We start from the raw sequence: 19,191 nt of genomic DNA, 5'->3' as shown, positions 1-19,191 counted from the left end.
TTTTGCTCTTAATTGGAATGGTTGCTCAAGGAGTAAGATATGTTGCCAAATTTTATTCTTTTTGTTTTGTTCTTCTGTTAGGCACTAGTTCATTAATATATTCTATTCCATCTGTCAGGTACTCTTAGGTTTCGGGAGACAAAGAAGTAATCTAAAAAAGTTTAACCAGCCCATGCCCACTCTCTTGCTTTCTTAAATCTCCTCTTGGAACTTTCATACATACATTTAAAAGAGGAATGGGAAAAGAAAATTGTGTTTGATATAATGAGCGTTATGACTAATTTGGAGGGACATGTGGGTTGCATAGATTGACGGTATCTGTAATATATTGATGGGCAAAGAAATAAAGTACATTTTATTAGTAAAATAAGGGGTACATTTCTGTTTTAATCATATTTGAGATAAAATATTTTGGATAATGTTTTGATGATTATTTTGTAAACCTAAGTTAGTCTGATTATTGGATTTAGAAATTGCTATAAGCATTCATTTAAATATTTAAAATTTGATATATTAATTTTGTTCAGCTTCATATACATATGTGCAAATACACATACATACAATGAAAGCTGTAAATTTTTTTTTCTCTAAGGCAGTTAAAATCAGCCTCAGAACTATTTTCTCTCTAAAAATCAATGAAGCTATCAATTTATCATATATATAAAATTGTAAAGAAAGCTTTTAATGTATAGGAGTACCTAGCTGTAACCTTACCTCACACCTAATTAATTATAGTATATGGAAAATAAATAGTGCTCACATTCCAAGTACTTTTAAATAAGTGTAAGTGACCTTGATTTTAGCTTTGTTAAACTATTGTGTTAGATTAAGTAACTATAAATAATGAGCATTAATTATTATGAAAATATAGTTTATCTAATTTCTCAGCAATGCAAAAACAGATTTGCTTAGCACATTTTTCTTGAGAGAAAAATTAATGCTAAGTAAGTGGTGTCCTAATTTTCATGGTCATTTTTTATATTGTTTAAGACTTTATTTTGGAATGTATGAGTATTTAATATCTTTTAATGCCACAAACCAAACTAAGAGTAATTTACAGTGTTATATATAACATACTCTGCTTTTTTCAGAGTTATGCAGTTTTAAATGTTTTCTTTAATGGTACTTTATTATTTTTACTTTCCAATACATACATCACTTTATTTTCATGTGCAAATCATGTGCATTTTATTTTCACATGCAAATGGCTTATTATCTTAAAGACAGACATTCCTTAAATCCAATATAATAACAGAGGCTTACTATAATGTATATGCTGTTTGTTACTTATAGTAGAGGTACTACATGTATACCTCCTATAAATTAAAAAGAAATAAATACATATATTGTATTCAGTTTATGTGTAATTTATGAGAATCAGGATGTCTCCTCTTTTCCTTGGGGCTTTCTTGGATAGGTACTGGTACATTATGGTTTTTCTGTCTTTCCACTGTGCTTTGAATCCAGTCTGAATGGAGAATTTGTAAATCTTCCTGTTTTAATACCTAAGGTTATTTCAACTTCATATAATAAACTTCTGGAACATTCTTATTTTCTTTTGCTATTTTCAAAAAAGCCTTTATAAGAAAGTGATTATGTCTTTCCTGAGAGTTTAATAGTGGTGTGCTTCAAAACTGTGGCCTGCTATCTTATTGGAGGGCACACTTTGATCACCAATTCAAATTTTCCAGTAGTTGCTTGTTTAATCAGATTTTCTACTTCTTCTTAAATCAAATTTGCCAATTAAATGTTTTCTGTGAAGTTAGCCATTTCATCTAAATACTCAAGTTTTTTGCTACAAAGTTATTTTTAATGCCCTGTTATTAAAAAAAATTACACTAGCTTTTAGTTGTATTGCTCTTTTTTTTTTTTTTAAGATATTATTTATTTATTTTCAGAGAGGGAAGCGAGGGAGATAGAGACAGAGAGAAACACCAATGTGCGGTTGCTGGGGGTCATGGCCTGCAACCCAGGTGTGTACCCTGACTGGGAATCGAACCTGCAACAGTTTGGTTCGCAGCCTGTGCCCAATCCACTGAGCTATGCCAGCCAGGGCTTTTTTTTTTTTTTTTTTTTTTAAGATTTTATTTATTTATTTTTAGAGAGGGAAAGGGGAGAGAGGGAGAGCGAGAGAGCGGGAGAAACATCAATGTGCGGTTGCTGGGGGCCATGGCCTGCAACCTAGGCATGTGCCCTGACTGGGAATCGAACCTGAGATGCCTGGTTCGCAGCCCGTGCTCAATCCACTGAGCTACGCCAGCCAGGGCCTGTGTTGCTCTTTATATCTGCCTTTTTTCCTAAGACTTTTTATTTTGTTAGTGGAGTATGTGTTTTGTACACAGAGAACCAGCTTTTGGTTTTGTTGCTCATGCCTTTACTTTTCTCCCACGTTTTAGCTTTAATTCATATAGCACACATTAGTTCTAAAATAAGACAAGTGGAAATATAACAGTCTTTGGATAATGTAAGAGGTTGGGGCAAGCCTAATGGCCTTATTGTACAACCAGTTATGAGACTTGTATTCCTTCACAATGGAAATGGGGTTATTCTTTAACAATTTTATTGTTTACAACTTCTTGTGTTCTTAGGGTATCAAAGATAATCATGATAACATTTGAAATATTCTAAAAATATACAAGGTGGAGCAAAAGAAGGTTTACAGTTGTGAGTATGCAATATACAGTTTGTTCTTATATTTTTATTTATTAATTATTTTATTACTTTCCATACAGACAACTGTAAACCTCCTTTTGCCCCACCTTGTAAAGTGCCCTCAAGGACATTTCGTGTCTAAAAAATAAAATAAATCACAATGAGAAATTCCAAAAGAGATATATTTTTTGATCCAGTGATTAATGCTGATAGAAAGCAATCCTACATTGATCGTTAATTACCATACCTTTTTGTTATTTATTTGTTGTTTTCACAAAGATTTGTTAAATATTTTTTATGTATAAGGCATTTGGCTAGGTAGTATTTGTTTAAAACACAAGTGGATAATTCTTCAACTTTATAAACGTTTATCAACAATAAGATCATAATCTTGATTGACAATAGCTTTATAATTATTTTTTCTTAAATTGTATGTCGTCTTTTTTTAATACACTCTATTTTTTCATTGTTTTCCTTTCTTTCATTGTTCAATTACAGTTATCCCTATTTTCCCCCATTACTCTCCCTTGTCCTACCCACTCCCACCTCTCACATTCAGTCCTCCCCCACCTCCGACCCCCACCATTGTCTTTGTCTTTGGGTCCTTTGTACATGTTCATTGACTCCACTTTTCCCCTTCTTTTTTTCATTATACCTCCTCCTCTCCCTCTGGTAACTGTAAGTTAGGTCTTTATTTCAGTGTCTCTGGTTCTGTTTTGCTGGCTTGTTTGTTTTGTTGATTAGGTTCCTCTTTTAGGTGAGATCCCATGGTATTTGTCTTTCACCTTCTGGCTTACTTCACTTAGTGTAATACTCTCCAGTTCATCCATGCTGTCATGAAAACTAGGAGCTTCTTCGTTCTTTCTGCTGCATAGTATTCCATTGTGCAAATGTATCAGTTTTTTGATCCACTCATTCACTGATGGGCACTTAAGGCTGTTTCCAGCACTTGGCTATTGTAAATAATGCTGCTATGAACATTGGGGTGTGTAGCTTTTATTGAACAAGTATTTCAGGATTCTTAGGGTATAATCCCAGCAGCGGAATTGCTAGGTCAAAAAGCAGTGCCGTTTATAGTTTTTTGAGGAAGTTCACATGGTTTTCCACAGTGACTGCCCCAGTGTACATTCCCATGAAAAGGTACTAGGGTTCCCTTTTCTCCCCAGCCTCACCAGCATATGTTGTTTGTTGATGTATTTATAATGGTCATTCTGACCAGTGTGAAGAGGTATCTCATTGCATTTTTAATTTGCATCTCTCTGATGGCTAGTGATGCTGAGCATCGTTTCATGTGTCTCTGGTCCCTCTGTATGTCCTCCTTGGAGAATTCTGTTCAGGTCCTTTACCCATTCTTATATTGGATTGCTTGTCTTCCTGGTGTGGAGTCTTGTAAGTTCTTTATGTATTTTGGAGGTAAAACCCTTGTTTGAGGTATCATTGTGTGTGTGTGTGTGTGTGTGTGTGTGTGTGTGTGTGTGTGTACACATACACATACAGGTAAAAGGTATATATATCTATACCTGTTATATAGAAATATATATATATTTCCCATACAGTTGGTTCCTTTTCATTTTGCTGATTTTTTTTTTAGCTGTGCTGAAGCTTTTTAATTTGACGCAGTCCCATTTTTTATTTTTTCCTTTATATCCCTTGCTATTAGTAAAAATATTGCTGCATGGAATATCTGAAATTTTTCTGCCTATGTTCTCCTCTAGGACTTTTATTGTGTCACAACTTATATTTAAGTCTTTTATCCATTTTGAGTTTCTTTTTGTGTATGGTCGAGTTTCCTTTTTTGTAGCTGTCCAGATCTCCCAACACCATCTGTTGAAGAGGCTATTTTTACTCCATGTTATGCTCCTGCCTCCTTTGTTGAATATTAATTGACCACGGGTTTATTTCTGGGCTTTCTCATCTGTCCCATTGATTTTTGTGTTTGTTTTTATGCCAGTACCAGACTGTTTTGATTACAGTGGTCTTGTAATGTACTTTGATAATGAAGAGACTCTTTAGAGCAGTTTTACATTTACAGAAGAAACATTTAGCAGAAGGTATATTGTTCCCATGTACCCTCTTTTGTTTAATAAATTATTTTAATGGAAGCAACTGCTTTGAGCTTCATAGTATTGCTCATTTTAAAACCAGTGTCACATTGTTCCATACTATTTTCTTCTAGAGTAGACTTAACACTCCCTTGTTGATTTTGTTGATGGTCATTTTTAGTGTAAGATTTCTTCATAAGTCTTAGAATTTTAATTTTTATGCTAATGTTGATTTCTGACTACTTCAATCATGGTTTCCCCTTCTCCCTGTCCTAGATTCCCAGGTAGCCATGGCCCCAAGTTATCATTTTGATGCTGGTTCTTTTTAGCCGCTTCTTATGAACACTGGAGCCCCATGCCCATATTCTGGCTTCCAACTGCGCCCCACTAGAGCTCCAAGTTGAATGGAGCAGTTTTCATCCAGGGTGCCCCACAGGCGCCAGACTGCTGGCCTGGCTGTCCAGAACGGGAGCCCATCTCATCTCTTTAGTCCTACTGAGTGCTTTACCTGTTTTGCTTAATTTCTGTTCCAGGGACACACTTGTCTTGTTTGTAAGTTTGAAGTGTCTGTTAGGTTTTTCTCTTTTTCTATTTTAATAGAGGAAGTGGATTAAATCACGAGTTTTGAGCCATCTTTTATTCACTAACACTTGTTTTGTGGGAAGGCATCCTTCCTTCCTATCTTAAGCATATAAAAGGAAAGAGGTTTTTCAAGAAAATTTTAAGATGTTTAAAAGTGGAATATATTTGTGTTTTTTAAGAGAAATGACTTAATATTTTTTATTGTGACAAACTGTTTAAGGGTTTAGCTAAATATAAACATTCTAAAACTTGAAAATAGTAGAATAACTAAATTCAATACGTAGGTTGTACATCCACTCACACTGTCACAACAGTGACCGATATACACTTGTTCAACTGTTCTTTCTACTTAGGGTTAAAATTAAAATCTTTAGTTTGCTCAAAGTAATGGAAAATTAATAATTTTAATTAGTAATTAAAAATTATTAATTTTCCATTATGTTGTTTTAATAAGAACTTAACTACAGCCTTTATAAATACTTTGATGATTCTGAAAGAAAGGAAAAAAAAACCAAAATAGGAACTCATTGTCACTTATATTATTGTTAATAACTTATTTATAAATTGCTTTATTTTGGTACTTTTAATCCTGTCTCCAGTTTCGTATGAATGTTGGTTCTCATAACTTAGTTCCTTGTGCATTTCATACATCAAATGATACCCAGAAAAATTATGTGTGGTATAATATTCTTGGGGATTGAATTTCTGTATAAGAATTTCTGTGTAGGTAGAGTTTAGTGCCTTTCAAATCCTCAAATAGAAAGATCCTCTGATAAATGCTGTGATTTTTATTGTCTTTGCTAATAAGGAAAGAAGCTAAACATTATTGCTTGCATCTTGTCACTCTACCATGAAATGTAATAAATAATTCTCATACAAATATTAAATGTGTAATGAGGAGTTATGAGGATTGCTTTCTCTAAAAAATGTTTATTTTTGTTTGGCATACAAAGAAATGAGCTTATTTGAGAAATAATACCTTAGCCACTTGCTCTGTTTTATAAATCTTGCTGTTTAGACACTTAAGCAAAGTTTAAATTTCTGTGGGTAAGCTGCTGTTGCTTTCCCTAAATTGCTTAGTTCAAAATACTATCTCTTCTATCTAGAAGATGGATACCTTCTAAGGCATACTCTGCACTTATTGCATCTCTGCCCCTCTTGGCTAGTTTCAGTTAGATAGTAGGCTGAGGAATTTGCTTATTAACTGAAGTGACTAAATAGTTAAAACATGTATTTTGTTGCTATTATGAAATAAAAATTGTTAATATTAAAATTAGTAAAATAATTTTTAATTGATGTTTTAGAAAATGCTGTATGTCAGTAATTTCCATGTGGTTAAATTGTGTTTGATAAAATGAGGCTTTTGTTATGAAGAATAAGATTTGATAGAGGAAATAAAGTTTAATTGTTTGATCATTGGTCCTTGTACTTTTAAGTAGTGGTGCTTTCTGTACTTAGCAGACAAAATGTGAAAAAATCAGAATCTGTTTTGTATTATTTAAAAATAAATTTTTTTCTGTTTAGGGAATATGTGTTATTGTAGAAAGGTTAGAAAAGATAAAAAATAAGGAAAAATGAAAAGTGTATAACTTAGTAGTGTTCTTTCAGCATATCTATTAGGACTTGTTCCAATTTTTTATTGATATGATAATATATGTAAAGAGCAGAATTAAATTTTTAAAAATGAAGACATAGTTGCCCAAACTTAGAAGCAATCCAGATATCTGTCAGTGTGGGAATGGATAAGCAAATTGTGGTATGTCCATATCATGGGATACTATGCAGCGATAAAAGGAGATGAGCCATCAAGCCACTTATAGGAAACTTAAATACATATTGCTAAGTGGAAAAAGCCAAACTGAAAAGGCATCATTACTGTACAAGTCCAACTACTTGACATTCTAGAAAAGACAAAGCTATGAAACAGTAAAAAGAACTGATCAGTGCTTGGTGGGGGCTGGAGAGAAAGAGAAAGGGATGAATTGGTGGCACACAGGACATTTTTAGGGCAATGAATCTACTCTGTACAATATTATAACTATGGGTACAGTGATAGTCCTATATTTGCCAAAACTTACAGAACATACAACACTAAGAATGAACTATAATATACAATTAAGGATTTTAAAATAATCTAATTTGAAAGAGTAATACAACTAGACAGATAAATTATACTTTATAAACATATCTAGATCTCAGCAGAGCATTTTAGAGTAGAAACAAAATATCTCGTAATGCAGCGCTGTCTTTTTGCAATGATGGAAATATTGTTTGCACTCCAACATGGTAGCCACTAGCCACATGTGGCTGTTGATCTCTTGAAACCTTTTAAGAGAGGCTGATATAACTGAGAAATTGAATTTTAAATTTTGCTTAATTGCATTTACTGAGAACATAAATAGCATAATTGTGTGGCTAGTGGCTATTGTGCAGACAAGGAAGTATTTAAATTAGCAAACAAGATAGAGAACTGTTTGCTGACAATTAAGACAGATAGAGTTAATAGTTGATTGAAAAACCTTAAGTATTCGCTTATTGCCTTTTGAGGGTCAGGTCTTCATTTTTTTTTATCCTAAAATTTACCTTTGTCCTGTCCTCAGTACTTTAATCAGTGATTTGCATGAAGACGTGGTTATTGAACTCGTGTTCAGGACAGATTCAACACTGGTACATATTATAGTGTTTACTGATGTAATAGGCTCTAGAATTTGGATTTTGAAAGCTCTTTAAAAACTAAAAAGAAGAAACAGAAAGAAAGTGATTATGAAAGTGATTCATAAAGGATTCATTTGAAATTGTGGGCTTCAAAATTATATAAAGGACAGGATATGGGAATCTTGGACTCAGAATTCCTGTGGGGAAAACCTAAAACCAAATGCTTTTACTTGGTTACACCAAGTTTGAACCAACAATGTGATGTTACCATTCATGCTATGTTCAGAAAAGTTTACCATCTAGTCCAGAGTTGTTTTAGTTTCTGTGATCTGCCCCGCTCATATTACATTTAAAATAATATAACATTTTTAACTGCAAGGTTGCAGGTACAATCCCTGGTTGGGCACATGCGAGAGGCAATCTACCAATGTTTCTTCTCACATTTATCTTTCCCTCTCTCTCTTCCCCCAACCCTCTTTCCCCACTCCTTCCTCTTTCTCTAAAATCAATAAACATCCCTATACCTTCAGGTGAGGATTAAAAAATAAATTAATAAAATATTATGTTTGGTTTTGGATGCCATTTTTTAAGAGGCTCAGTAAAAAGCTTCTAAAGGAACCCGGAAATCAAGTTATATGACTGGTAGTAAGGAATTTATGTATATTTACCTGGGGAAAAAAAGAACTTGAGAGAGAAGTGTGGCTTGTACTTGACCTTATCTTCAAATATTTGAAAGGCTGTCTTGTAGAAATATTACTAAGGTCAGTCTTTGTAACCCCAGAGGGCACAACAGAACTATAGGTGAAAACTGTAGTGAATTTGATTGGGCTTAATATGAGGAGGGATTTTTTTGACAGTTGGCATTCTCTAGCAGTGACATGAGTTGCCTTATAAGATTTCCTGCTGGCAGAAGTATGTTGGATGTTTATTAGCCAGGAAAAAATTGTCAGTAACAGCAGTAAGTATTTATTGAGTACTTGTCAGACATCATGCTAATTTCTTTTAACAGACAAGAAAGCTGAGGCTCAGATTACTTAAGAAGTTGCTCAGTCATATAATTAGCTCATTGGGTTGGAGTGTCATCCCAATATGCTAAGTTTGAAGGTTTGATCCCTAGAATCAACCAATGAATGCCTAAACAAATAGAACAACAAATCAATGTTTCTCTCTCTTTCTTTCTCTCTCCCTCTCTAAAATTAATCAACAAATGGGAGAATTATAATTAGGTATTGATAACTAAATCTAGTTCTATTTGACTCCAGGCCTAAGTTTTCATCATGCTATTATTCTGCCCTCCCATTACAGCTTTTATGGGAACTTTGTTTAGATGTCCTCTGAGGTCCCCTCCACACTCAGCTTTGATGACCCCATTGCCATTTCTTGAGAAGCTGTATGTGAAAGCTGATTATGAGGAAGATCATGAGGTTCTAGTATGTAACAGATTGCAGTGGAGACATGGTGGTGGTGGGCCGCAAGGTTAACTAGGAAGCTGCCATCTAACCACTGAATCAAGTTTTGGTAGGGGCTGTTGCTTTAAACCTGTGAGCACCAGGACATATTTTATTTAATCTCACCATTGAACCAAGAATAATTTACCACCAGAAATTGCAGTCAGAGTATATCCATGTCCCTATTACAATTGTGAGCACACATTCTGAAAAAAAAAGCTGAACTAAATATGCATATCTGATATTTCTGTAATATTTGTTACATGTTCATTTTCCTAACAAGTGATAGGTGATTATTAGTCATGTTTGTATTGTTTTCTTTGAATTACTCTTATCATCATTGCTTTTAAACGATAGTTGCATCAGTATTAGGTATAGTTAGCAAAGATTTACATAGTATTTCTTCAGATCAAGACGATGTAAAAATATATGCTTTATATGTAAAGTAGTTAGTTAATATGTAGCCTGGGAAATAAGGAGTTTACGAATGTTAGGTATTGTTATCATTGTTATCATGATACAGATCATTTTGTATACTTTTCTAACTTCCTTTTTTATGATTTATGTATTTTAATAATACTAAACACCTAAAGTTAATTGGTTATATGCAAGGCACAGTGTCAAATACATTTACATACACTGTTTAGTTCTTAACACAGCCCTACAAAAGTCCTCTTAGTTCCCCTATACAAATGAGGAAGTGGGGGCTCAGCAAGTTGCCTAAGGTCCTAAAGCCTAGTGGGTGTTAGGCTTACAACTTGAGTGCTGGGTAACTGTTCTCTTAACCTGATTGCTATCTTATATATTCATAAATTTGTGAAATTATCGAGTTGACTGACACGGGGTAATGTGAAGTAATGACTGGGTTGCTGACATAGAATGCAGCCATACAAAAGATTTGAAAATATGAGCAGTGATAATCCACATCAGTGGATTATACATAATCTGTATTCTTTAAATTCTGTAAAGCACCAGCAATTTGCAGAAACATCATTTAATTACATTTTCAGAAAAATATTATTACATAAATATAGATATTGATTATAAGACATACCCAGGTCAGAAAACTGTTAAATTGTGGGAAAGCTTTCATAACAGAATGATACTTTGAAAGTATTGATCTCCAAGCTTTTTTTTATCTTACCTTCTAATCATTTTTGATAATGCATCCCTGATATAAATATAGTTATTCAGTTTTAAATTATACTCATATATATACTATTGCAATTTATATTGATTATAAACATACATAGAAATGGAGAACTAAAAGAATGCTGTTTTAAAAATAATATTTTTTATTAATGGTATTAAAATTCTTTCTAGTCAGAGCAATGTGATTGAATCTACTTCAATATTTTTGAATCTTAGTTTAATACCTTGTGGTATTCTGAGGTTCTGGTTCTTTATTCAGTTCAATACTTCATCTTTAGAACAATGGAAAGCCTTTGGGAGGTTTATTGGCATGGGATGGAGGAAAGGTATTATACATTAATCAGACTTGCATTTAATAAAAATCACTCTTCTTGCTACGTAAGAATAGATTTAAGTGTGTTTGGATAAAAGTGCAGGAAGCCCTTTGAGTGATTTGGGAACTTAAAATAGGCAGAAAGACTTGAAATCTGTTTAGCAGTTGAGACAAGAGGATTTGATAATGGATTGGATGAGGAGTGGGATGGGGTGGGGTTGGGTACTATGGGGTAAGGAGGTGTTAAAGATGTATTTTAAGCTTTTGACTTGTATAACTGGAAGAAAGACAGTGCTATTCATGGAAATAAAGACCATTTAGAAAACAGTGAAGAGAGTAGAAACCCATAAGATAGTTTTGGATGTACAGAATCGAGAGGTATTGAGACCTCTAAGTGGAGATGATAACTGAGCAATTAGGTATATGGAGCTCAGAGTAGAGTTCTGAGAAGGATGTTTATATTTAAGACTTTTCAGCATATGCTTGCTAATGGAAGCTAAGGACTTGGATGTAAACAGTTAAGGAGAGAGTGTGGAGTGAAACTAAGAAGAGAAGGCCTAGGATTAAGCCTTAGCAATGTTTAATAGTCAAAGTGAGCCTGAGGAGGAGACAGGAAGGTAGCAGCAGCCAGGGCAGTAGACACCTATGAAAAAAGAGATGTGTCCAGGATAGCAAAGGAAAAGTGTGTTTCAAGAAGGATAATGAGAGTTTAGCAGTGTGGAATGATGCACAGAGGAAGATCAAGGAAGATGGGGCCAGAATGTATCAAATCTATGAATTAAGTACCATTGTGATAATGGATAATCATAGATGATAATAGATGTGCTATTGAAAATGTTTGTTTTTCATGATCTCCTCTTTACTTTTTTACTGTAACCCTCTTAAAATTATAGATTAGAATTAAACTCAGCACTTTTCATATGGTTCAGTCAATGTAGTATCCTTTGAGATGCCAAAGGAAGTGTTTGAGACACTATATTACTGTTAATACATGAAGTTTTTTCCTGGCCTTCATTGCATTTTTTATTCATATGGAGCCTGCAAATAACCAACCCTCTACCCTTTTAGGATTTTCCTTAGGAATTTCTTTGTGAGACCAGGTTTCCCCATCTTGTACACATGAATTTTTAAAACCAATTGTAGGGTTTTTTATATTTATCTCTGTTACTTCTCCTTATGTCTGGCCAGATTATACCAGACTATTTGGAAATTTTAAGCTCTTGATTCTTTCAGATACCATATTAACACTTTAACAGATTTGATTTAATGTCTTCTGGTTTATATATCATTGATAAATTTTGAATAGGACAAAGGCACGGCCAGTCCTTGAAGAACACTTTTAGTGGCTGATTTCCATACTGAAATTACTCCCATAATCCCCCTAGCCATATTGTTATCCAAAAGGGCACCTTGCTTCCATCAAGGCATTGTGGAAGCATCACCCGCTATTTTTCAAAGTGCCCACTGACTGTTTGCTATGGAGAGTGGTTGGTCTCTCCTCTCAAAGAGGTCTTTGTGGAACTCCAGATACATTTATTTTTGACTTCCCATAAATTCTTTAACATTAACTAGATGGAAACAAAAACACAACTCACAAACTTTATAATTGTTGAAATTTTATTTGCTTTAAAGACTGTTACAGTGATTAAACACTTTTTTCAGCATTTTTGGCTAACCCGAGCAGTAGGATTCAAACAGGACATTAATATGAACAGAGTTGTGTTTTACTTTAAAAGGTTTTGCATGTAAGCACTTGAGCAAACCCAAAATCCAAGCATGTTTTTTATTTACTTATTCTGTGGTTTCACAAACCCTCAGCATATCTTTAGGTATTCCACTTTGAGAATAGCTTTATAGTTCTTATTCAGGCCCATTATATCTCTTTTATTAAACCATTTTATAGTATTTATAGTATCATTCTGTTATATTATTTAAATGTTTATCATTACTTTACATTTTATATTCATTTGATAGCATCCAGTATAGCATTTTTCCTATTGGAATAAAAGTTACATTCATTCAGAATACAGTGGAAAGTGGGATTACCGATGCTGAGAGATTCACAAACTACATTCATCTGTAAAAGTATTGTAAGAAACGAGGACATAATGCTTTTAAAGTTACTCTGCACATGTTCCAAACTAATGTTTATTGGTTAACTTTTTGACTATTTCCATTCATTTTAATTTGATGAAGAATTACCTTAATTATCCATTTAATTTAATGGATAAGTATTTATAATAACAATAAGAATTCTAAGAACTTTTGTTTATTTAGAGGGCCCTAATTATCTAGAGATGATAATGGCTTTAACATCATCTAGCAGGAAAAGATGTTACCTGTCTATTCCTATTATGCCTCCTTTAAATCTCATATCCCTAATTTATAGCCAGGATAATGAAACTTGCCTTTTTATTGTTTGTGACCTGCATTCTTTTTTGTTTTCTTTAAAACTCTGTAGTTGATGTCTGTTTCTGTACCCTCAGATAACACTTCCCTTCCCGTTTTCAGTTTGAGAGCAGTGCCCGGAACTTGCCTCAGTGCACAGAGCAATGATGTAGACCCTGCACCTTGACAGTCACTCTCACTGCCAAATAAATGAGTGCATAGTGCAGATCTCCAACGAGAGCTGCACCTGTTCTCAACGTGCATAAAAATGGCAAGTGTTAGGGAAAGCATAATTTTAGGATTGCCTTAAATCTGATGGCAGCTGATCTCAGAATTCTGCTGGGGATTCTTTGTCTTGCACTTAATGGAAATTTTGCTATTCAGAGCAAACGAGCTTCCTTCTCCCATTGCTAGGTCTTAGGTGTGTTATTTTTAAGAAATACTGTGCTCTTTGTGCTATGATCTTGTGTTTGTGATGTTACATTAGAAGTTATCTTTCAAATATACTGGTATTTCTTAAAATTATGTCATGGACAAAATTTTTAACTAGAATCTCTAATTTATTATGTGTGAACATTGAATTATAGTTTAACTCGAGTAGCAAAGAATACATGTAAGGGTAACTTTGCCATGAGAAATTATTTTCTTAGGAAGAAATGGTCTCCGTTTAAGAATTCACACATTCTTTGAGAATTGATTAGATAAAAAGGATGTTTCATGTTGCTTGTAGAAAGCATTTCCTATTGTTTGTGTAGAGTGTTTGTGAGGGGAAGTACCATATTTGACCATGTGTAATGTGCACTTTTATGCCCAAATTTTTGAGGGAAAAATAAGGATGCACATTATACATGGGCAGGGCTGAAGCTTGGGTGCGCATTATATGCAAGAGTGCATTATATGTGACAAAATGCAGTAACTGGGTAGGTATATATTGCAATGATTTATTTTGAGTTTGCTGGTCCTTTAATATCACCCTTAACATTAAGCACAGCACTTGTGTCTGACTAACAGCAAGCAATTCAAAACACTCAGTTAAAATGCTTATTGGGAAAATTATATTTAATCTTTGTCTTTCAACACTGAGTTATCTTTTATTTTTCATATTTTAAGTCATTTTAGTTCATAATTTAAAAAATAGTTTCATCGATGTACAGGGTATGCCAAAAGTAGGTTTACGGTTGTGAATACATGAAACGGAGTTTATTCTTATATCATTATTTAGTAGTTATTATTTTCCATATAAACAACTAGAAACCGACTTTTGTCCCCTGTATAATCCAGATAAGTGCAAGCATCACCAAAGTCAGTTTTAGAGCATTTTTATCTCCTCAGAAAGAAATTATAATTTTTTAGCAGTTATTCCCCAACCCACTCCCACCCCATCCCTAAACAACTACTAATCTGCTTTCTGTTTTAGACATTTTCCTACTCTTCTGTGGCATAGTTCTCCCCCAGGCAAGATCTCTGAGGCAAAACTCTGTAGCTAAAGGTGGAGACAATGGAAAGCTTCTCTGCAAGTGACAGCCTTGCTCTAGGAGCTGAATACTTGATGAAAAGGGGAGGCAATAACCAAGGTTCTTGGCTTGCCTGGGTTTGTGAGCCAGTGTGGGAGTGATTGGGGCCCAGTGTTTTCCCATGATGCTCTGCCCAAGGAAGTGCTGATCCACGACTGGAGGCTCAGTGGAAGAAGGGTGGCCATGTGTGTAGATAATGTCAGTGAGATGAGCAGCAAGAATAAATTATTTGTTAAATATTTAATGTCTCATATATACACAATATAAATTTCTACTTTTAATTCTGATTTTGTTTGTGTGGAATCTCTGAGAACAGTTACAATTCAGTTAATATAAAATTTTCACATGCAAAATTAGAGTAACATTTCTGGACAGGAGGAAAAAAACTATTGAGGAAATTTAAAGACTTTCTGGAACAATTATTTCACACAGTTTTGTAATTGAAAGTCTCTTAACAGTAAAACTCATTCTCATTCTCTAAGTTGATTCTCTGGAATCAACTTAGTCTTTGGCAACTGCTCTGCATAGTTGGGTAGGATACACATGGAAACTTTATAAAGTAACGTAAAGTACTTGCAATACTGTGTTTTAGACTTCAGATTTAATAAACATTAAAATTAATTATTAATAAAATAACACAATAAAATTTAATAAAATATTAAGCATTAAAATTTGTTGCATGTGATTCATTGAAGAATTCTAACAGTTCTTTAACTCCAAAATGATAACTGTTATGTAGTAAGCTGTAAGAAAAATAGTACTCTATTTGGGAAAACAAAATAATATGTTAAAAAAGCAAATTAATATTAGAATTTTATTTGGTTATGTCATGAAAAAACATGTAAAATTTTGATGTTCTGTGATTTAGAGGTTTGTATATAAAAATAATTTTAAAAATTGTCATGCTCTTTAAATATGTAGTTGTAGGTAGCCTTTATAAAGTCAAAAGCTCCTTAGCAATGTGAAAAGTACATTTTTGTTCCTAGGTTACTTTGTAAAACTATTTGTTATCTAAGTAATTTGGGGGCACTTCTGTATTAGTTTGGCATCCCACCTCTGTTGAATAGGGTGTTAATAACTTGAAAAAGTTAGTTTTGAAGTAACATATTTTGATTTTCACTCTCTTACAAGCTATTTGAACTGCTGGGACCTGATGGACTTGAACTTATTGAGAAACTCCTCCAGAACAGAATTACAATTGTGGACAGATTTCTTAATTCTTCAAATGATCATAAGTTGCAGGCTCTTCAAGGTAAGAAAGTATATAGTGATATTTCTAATTTAAAGGAAAAATTTGTTAATTAGCAAATGTTTTGAATATAATTATACTTTTACTATCATTTGGTATATTATATAATTTACCATCCTTTTAAAGTAGATCTTAGATATGGAGGATTATTAAACCAGTATCAGTGACCTAAAAAATGGTGGAATGGTAAAGATTCTGTTTATGTTTTAGTGTGGCATTCTGTTTAAGTAGGTGATTTGAATAGACAAAAAAAATTTAAAGCGAATATGTATAGTAGTTACTGTGGGCCAAGTAGTGTTATAATTTCTTTCCAACTATTTATTTTGAAAATGTTCAAACCTGTTTAAAAGTACAAGGATTGTATAGTGAACATGCCTCTCAGATGGATTTACCAGTCATTACCGTTTTGCTTTCCCTCCCACTTTCCTCTTTTCTGGAAATAATTCTCTACACACGTGCATGCATGTGCACACATGCACACAAATACTCCTACATTTAAAATTTTGCTGAACCATGACTGGAAGTTGTAGGTATCTTAATAAATCAAGGTAAAATCTTCAGTATACATGCAAGAACAGCAACAATCTCCCACTTAACTTCAGTATAATTACCACACTTAGCAAATTGAACATTTATATTGTCATATATTACATGTATTTTAAAATCCAGAAGAATCAGGGAGAGTTGTGTAGGAAGCCAAAATTGTAAAATAATTTGACTTACTATGGCACAAGTGATGCCAAAGTCAGGTTTTAAATGATAAATAGAAAAACTGAATTTCTTACCTTCATCCTTATGTTTTTTGACAGCCTTAAAACAGTTTGGACTTTCTTTTTTAGTGTATGAACATAAGAAGTTAAATGCCCTTCTTCAAACTCATCAACATTTATCCTTCTTCTATATTATGCCACCTTTTCCTTATATTTATGACTATGGCACTAAAAGGAAACTATAAAAACAGCCTGGATTTACGCAAAGAATTTCTTACTGATTTCCTTTATCTCGTACTTTTTATTTCTGATGGTTGCCTTGAGTTGCTTTGTGATTTGTAGAAACTTTGAAGAATTGAAATTAGCCACTTTGTATCTACAGGTCTTTTGTTTTTTTAAGTGTATTGAAGATTTACAAACCACCTTGCTTATTGCAGTAAGCCAGTGGAGTTTAGGGGGATTTAAAATGGGTATCTGCAAGGTGAAAAGGAATGAGTTTAAATATCTAATCTTGTGATATAAATTCTAAGAATTTGGCGTTCATTTTGTCAGCCTTCTGTTAATATAGAGATACTTGATTTTACCTTTTTAAAATTCATCCAACTTTTTTTTATTTTTCAGTTGCAGTTGGCATTCAGTATTATATTAGTTTCTGGTGTACTTAACTTTTAATAGTGTAATTTATTGGCAAAACTTTCAAAATCAGTACAGCTCACATACTCTTAGGAAACTATAAATCAGGGGAGGTTCAACCCACAACCCTCGGGGCCAACATGTGGCCCAGGATGGCTATGAATGCAACCCAATACAAAATTGTAAAATTACTTAAAACATTACTTAGTTTTAGTACTTAGATATGTACATTTCTTAGTTTTATTACTAAGTTTTATTATTTAGATATGTGCTTAGTTATGTACATTTTCTATATTAGTGATCGTAAACTTGGAACCTGCTCAGCGATTTTAAAAGATGATTGAAAGGGCGAAAGGGCTGCTACCTAATTGGAGTTACTGTGTGAGGACTTTCCTGCTTATCTGTGGTGGTGGATATCACGAAAATTATGCACGAACCTTTTTTTTGCTCATCAGTTTTCGTTAGTGTTTGTGTATTTAATGCGTGGCCCAAGATAATTCTTCTTCTTCCATTGTGGCCCAGAGACGCCAAAAGTTTGGACACACCTGCAGTGTAGATGATGAATTAGTGTTGTTTTTCAGTTTCCTTATATTAATGTTTGTATAACATTTTTACAGGAATCTTATTATACTATTTTTTTTTAAAGTCCTGGGAAGGGCGGCATGCAAAAAATTCTCCACCTCTTCTGTCTCCCAAAGTGGTTCATATAATCAAGACTTTGTTTAGATCTTGCATCTTTATATCAGAGATATTTTTTTAATTTTCCCTTATATTACTTCAAAACCACAAGGGGCCTAACATGAACAATTAAAAATTGAACAATTTTATATTTTAAAAATGAAAATTTAGGAACTTTAATTTTTTAAATTAATTTTGTTATTGTTGTTCAGGTACAGTTTTCTGCCATTTCTGTTTTCCCCCCACCTGGCCCAATACCCACGCCTCCCCCTCTCCCTCCCCTCTTTCCACTTATTCTACTTTTTAGAAGCAGCCATACCTTTTAACCCATCAGTCTGCCCTGAAATATTTGTTACTCTTCTAGTCTATGCTGGATCATTATTAATGTTGCTATGAAGAATAGTAATTATACTATAGAAAATCAGGGGCGTTTAAACAAATAGACTTTTAACTTCTTCTAAGCACTGTGGGAAAGAAGCTGACAACCCACATAGTTTATGTTTCTTTGTTTTGTTTTTTTAGTAGAGTTTTTTCTGTACATGCATTAAACATGATTCCCCTTAAAAAGTTATTTTTGGGGGGATGCAGCACTCTTGAAGATTTCTTTGGATTTTTGTTACTTTTCACTGTTCTCATCCATTTCTATCTTGTGAGACAGTTTTTTTAATGTCTTCAAAATCCTCTCAAAAATACCAAATTCCATTTGTATTTTTTATTAGGCTACCTTCATATGACAACCACATTCCATCCTTTTCTTTAGCCCCCAAATCATGGTCTTAGAGAGCAGTTGATCCTTGCCATCTAGCATTTTCTAGCTTTCATACTGATTTTCTTTGAATCTTCTTTATCCAGATATATACACTCCTACTTTATCTCTGTTCTTATAAGCAGGAAATGTAAGGTAGGGAAGAAGTAGGTGGGTACAGCATACTGACTGTTAATTTGAGGATAGTTGTAATTGAATTCTACTTTCAGCACCAATGAGGAGTATGTTTAGTACATGTTATGTTATAAAATAAAAATTAAACTACCTCATTCTGCCAAGTAAAAGTGGTTTAAGTAATTAAACAAGACTTTTATTCATCGTAATTATGTTCTAAAAGGATCCAAGCTTCTACATTGTCCTTTGTTAAAATTTTATGTTAAAATTGCTGTTAAGCTTATTCATTTCATTT

At 33.4% G+C, this 19,191-nt stretch overlaps 1 protein-coding gene across 1 annotated transcript in view; it reads left to right on the top strand.

The window, feature by feature from the left end:
- Positions 1-19,191, top strand: part of ASCC3 (activating signal cointegrator 1 complex subunit 3) — a 307,023-nt gene that overhangs the window by 44,431 nt on the left and 243,401 nt on the right. The window contains exon 5 of the mRNA XM_045843194.1: positions 15,878-15,998. Within this exon, the coding sequence (XP_045699150.1) occupies positions 15,878-15,998 (121 nt within the window). The remainder of the gene's footprint in view (positions 1-15,877; positions 15,999-19,191) is intronic.

Source organism: Phyllostomus hastatus, unplaced genomic scaffold (genome assembly GCF_019186645.2).
Source record: "Phyllostomus hastatus isolate PE091 unplaced genomic scaffold, TTU_PhHast_1.1 phas_contig_40, whole genome shotgun sequence".
NCBI lineage: Eukaryota > Metazoa > Chordata > Mammalia > Chiroptera > Phyllostomidae > Phyllostomus > Phyllostomus hastatus.
Note: the sequence above shows the minus strand (reverse complement) of the source record. Positions and strands in the feature narration are given on the sequence as shown.